This window comes from Gallinula chloropus (genome assembly GCF_964237585.1).
Source record: "Gallinula chloropus genome assembly, chromosome: 3".
Taxonomy (NCBI): Eukaryota; Metazoa; Chordata; class Aves; order Gruiformes; family Rallidae; genus Gallinula; species Gallinula chloropus.
In genome coordinates this window covers 82,526,382-82,531,073 of record NC_140087.1, presented here as the reverse complement: position 1 = coordinate 82,531,073, position 4,692 = coordinate 82,526,382, and the positions used below count along the sequence as shown (strand labels likewise).

The window sequence follows — 4,692 nt, the reverse complement described above, 5'->3', positions numbered from 1 at the left end:
GCTCACCAGGCAGAGCATCAAAAAGCACAACCAGGTACCCACACACCCAGCTTTGCCCAAACTCAAAGGAAACACAAAGACACCCCAGAGCCAGCCAGTACCCTGAAAACACCTTATAAAGTGATGTCCCAGCTGCCCTCTGTTATGAACGAGCCTTGCTGGAGGTACATGTCCAGCTGATCCCTGGTTTGCAATGTGGAGGAGAGGGTAGAGCAACCCCCACATTGCAATTAGTGACTCTGTGAGGCCTGATCAGATGCAGCTGCTTGGTGCAGAGATGCCTCAGGGCTGGAGCAAGGATGCTGGTGGCTATAGAAGCTGCTAACTCCTCACCAACTGCGTGTTTGCAAACAAGAAGATGCTTTAATGCAACAGGATTCACCCTTCCAATGCTCACCCCCCCCCACACACAAACCCCTCATAAGCAGCCACGGAGGCAGTAGCACGGGCTGAGATAGGAAGAACCTCTTAAAAACATCTCCTAATGATAAAAAACCCCCCAAACTTAGGGGTGTGTGCAGACTTTTGGGTAATTGGACCTCAAAGACCAAATTGCCTGACAAGAAGCAGCAATGGCTCCCTTTGGGTCAAGCTTTGCTAATGCACCTCAGGGCCCCTGGTTTGACCTACAGCCCATGTGGAGGTGCTTCTGCTGCCCACCCCAGCCCCTCGCCGGGCCTCAAGGTACAAAAGTGTCTGTGCTTGTGCTAAGCCCCAGGTGACACCAGAACTACAGCCTGGGGGGGGTTAAAAAAACCAAAAGAGCAACCACCACCCATCAAAAAGGCAACGTCATGGTCGGTCCTATTGCACTTTTGGCAGGAGAGACTCACCCCGGCTGGGTGCCTGGCTCAGATTTTAGGTGCCTCACTCGGATTTTAAGCAAGAAGATGAATAAAACCAGAAGTGAGGATGAAGCTAACACATGAAAGAAATAAATCAGTTGGCCCCCTGCCCCATGGCTCAGCTCTGTCCCACTGTGATCGGCAGTGGGTGTCCTGGCAGCCTGACACGGCTGCCCAGTGACTCCGCTTGCTACCCAGCTGGTTTCTTTCACCAAATAAGGTCCATTCCCTCTCGCCGGCACAGGCACGAGTAGCTACAGCCTATAAATCCCATCGGAGACAGCACACAAGCACGCCTTTAACCCATCTTCTGTTCAGCACAGCGCTTGGGCCCCAAACCAGCAAGCTCCTTGCACGGGGTCTCAGCTCTGAGCCAGGGATGAGTGTTGCTGGCAAGTGGGAAAGCTGCACAAGGGCTGGAGCGCTCGGTGGGAAGACGCTGGGACACCAACCAGATACCAGCTCCCTCCAGCACCCCGGCTCAGGGTCTCTGCATCCCCTGGTACCGACAGCATCTCCATAGCAAGACTATCGCTCCTCCCCAAACCCACCAGTGGCCTCGCTTCTCCTCAGATGGATGCTAAGGGATGTTACAGATCCCACCAGCCCCAAAAGTACGTATTTTGACAGCAGAAATGTCATATGACAGCCAGCATTCATCAAGAGGAGGCAGGCGATGGAGGAGAGATGGGACAACCCCTACTTGAGCATCACTGAACGCCAACAGGGGGTTCGCCCTGACTCGGGGTGCCTGGTCTAGCTCCACAGGACATTCCCGCCCGCCAGGGCCGTGCAGCCCCTCACACAGATGCCAGCCCCAGCATTTCTCTTTGTAAACTCAGCACTTGGTGTTCCGCAGCCGATACGGTAGTACAAAGTCCTACCAACCGCCTGGCCCTTGTTAACATTAAAAATTAAAGACAGAGCAAACAAAACCTAAAGCTCCAACATTTATTATGACAATTTCCCACCCACCCATGAGACCTACACTCAGGTTTATTTTGTATTCGTCACATCAGATGTGCCTTCCATGAACTGGCACGGAGATAACCAACAGGCTGGGTTGTCCATGAGAGCAAGAGAGTCTTTTCCATAGGGAAAGGAGCTGGTCGAAGCCATCAGTAAGCCCTTGACCTTGGTGGGTGGGTTTGCTTCTTTTTTTGTTTGTTTGTTTTTAGAAAATAAAATAATAATTAAAAAATAAAGAAACAAACAAACCAACCAAAAAAACCCCCAAAACCAACCAACCCCAAAGAAGTGTTGTACTCTATTACAAAATATAAATACGATAGTCTTGCAGGCAGGAGGAAGCCTGGGGAGCGCTGCTGCCTTCGGCGGGTGACTTCTCAGGCTCTCCCCGGGGGACGCAGCAAGCCAGAAGGACAGAGGCCACCTCCGGACGCTGAGACGCCGCCAGCCGCTCGCCCCAGCTTCACCTCCTTTCAGAATTTAAGTGCTCTGGAACTTCCATCTGAAAACTGCCAGACGTCCGGGGCTCCCTGGGCGCTGCGCCAGCTGGGGGGGTACGCCGAACCTACAGAGAGCATGGGGACAGAGGAGAGAACAGGTGTGACATGGCCCAGGGTGCGAGTTATTCTCTTATTCTACTTTGTTTTTTCTCTTTTGGGGAGGGGGTTGTTTTCTTTTCTTTAACAGCTAGGACACCCAACTGTTTCCAAGGGGTACAGCAGGATGGAGCCCATCCTCTCTCAGGCCGCACTCTCATTCCCGGCATCACCCAGCACCGTGCAGGAGCCACAGGGATCATTTAGGAGGAGGAAAACCAACCAACAGAAAAAAAATCTTTAAAAGTCTTTCTGAGAAACCCATTCTGTGCCAGGAGCTCTGCTTGGGCAAGGACCGAGCCAGCCTGTCTGAAAATGTCCTCCTAGTCTTTCCCAAAACCTTCCCCTAGCACCCACGGTGCATCAGAATGCCAAAGACCCTCTTACATCCATCAGTACTGTTACAATGCCATGTAGCAGCTGGTTCATGGAGGATGCTCCCCAACCCATTACACATCAGATATGGCACAGCGTGCAGGTACACACTGTTGCAGCAAAGCTCAAGCTGCAAAGCCCCAGCCCCATGCCCCGCAAAGCACACAGGTGAGCTGCCATTGACTCTGGTGGCATGGGATGGAGCTCTGGGACAGCAATTGTCCTTGTCTCCACTCACACAGAGAAAGAGAGCCTGAGGCTGATCATCAAGCACTGCACCACCCCAAATGTCAGGCTAAGGGCTACACCACAGGCAGCAGTGGTGGCAAAGCCGGCGCCATCGTCAGCACACCCCTCAAATTCCACCTCCACGTCCTGACAAGGGAGCCAGTTTCTATGAAAGTTGCTTCACCAATACGTAAGAAAAAGGTTACAGGTGAGCTGACGTCAAGACTAAAGAAGCAGCTCCTAGGCCAGATCTTCATTGGGTGTAAACTTGAGTGGCTCCTCCAAAGTCAAAAGCACGTGTCTGGCTCACCCCCAGCGAGGGCTCGGTGCTGCTGAGGTCTGAGCCCAACAGGTTTCACACTGACGCTAAACCAGGCTGAGACCTTCAAGGGAGCCAAGAGCACCACAGCCGTCCCGGCCACGAGCCATATCAGCACAACACCACCTCAAACCTCCTGCCAAGGGGCGGGAAACCAGGGGGTTTCCCTCAGCAGGGAGGTGAGCCTACACCCGGATGCCCACAGCTCCTTCGAAACCAGCATCTGAGCATCTGGGCTCGAGGAGCGGCAGCTGTCCAGCAACCCCGGCAAAGATCCCGCCTGCAGCATCACTCTCCTAGTCGATAGTACGGTTTGCCACGCGCCCACGGAAAAGTTTTCAACCTTCACAGGGGGAAAAAAGAAAAGAGGCACGGAGACAAAAGAGTGGCTGGTATCTCTTTTCTGGTTGTGTCCAAACTCTGCACTTAGGTGAGCCCCGAATTTATCTCAACACGTACGCCAAAGCCTCCTGAACATCCAGCAAAGACATGGCATCACTCATTCCTGTACTTAGCTCGTCTCTTGGAAGCATAACAAATACAAAGAATCTCTAGTCTAAATTCCGGATACGGTTTCAGCACCTTCGTTACACTAATCATTTGATTTGGAGGAGATTAAATACCAACAGCAAAGGGTCTTTGTGGTAAGAACACATGCCTCCTCAAAAGCTGATGGGTCTTAAGGTTTTAGCAATAAAGACACCATTACCCAAACGCCACTCGAGTTTTCGCACCAAGAGAAACAGAAAAGTCCCTAGGGAGCGTGGGTGACACGTGTGCAGGGTTCCAAAGTGGCTTGAGAGCACGTGAAGGGACCTTAGTACACCCATGCCCCAACCCAACAGACTTCAAGGAGTTTATCATGCCATTATCTCATTGCCACTGGCAGAAAACCACCGCATTTTGCTTCGGTGGTGAGGTGACGGCACGATGCCACTTGCAAGCTACGCTCTCACCAGCTGGCAGGAGCTCAGACAACTTCTCCTACAGCAGGAGACACTTCTCCTGAAGCTCCTCCTAAACCTCCGTCCCTGTGCAGTCACAGGGCAAAGCAGAGCCCAGGGAGCTTGTTCAGCTCCCCAAAACCTGTGAATCTAATGCATTGCTGTGCAGCTTTAAAGAAAAGAAATCAGAAAGAAAATCACTGCATGCTTTCTACCCGGTGATCTGGTAGTTGTGAGCCCTGCTGAGAGATGCCCGGGCATATCCAGGTGCCCGGATGTATGCCTGTATTAATGACTAATTCATCTGTAAATCCCAGTATGGAGAAAGGTAGTGGAATGACGACCGCTGTAGTGGAATGACGACAGTCATGGGGTACAGCGCCTGCTCCAAAAGACAGCCCGGCTACGCTCGACCC

General features: G+C 52.3%; 1 protein-coding gene across 1 annotated transcript in view; it reads right to left on the bottom strand.

The window, feature by feature from the left end:
• Positions 1 to 2,287: 2,287 nt before the first annotated feature.
• The window catches only part of BCL11A (BCL11 transcription factor A), a gene marked incomplete at both ends in the record, with an annotated part of 73,351 nt that continues 70,946 nt past the window's right edge, over positions 2,288 to 4,692 (bottom strand). Inside the window, one exon of the mRNA XM_084261737.1 lies at positions 2,288 to 2,379. Coding sequence (XP_084117863.1) covers positions 2,288 to 2,379 — 92 coding nt within the window. The remainder of the gene's footprint in view (positions 2,380 to 4,692) is intronic.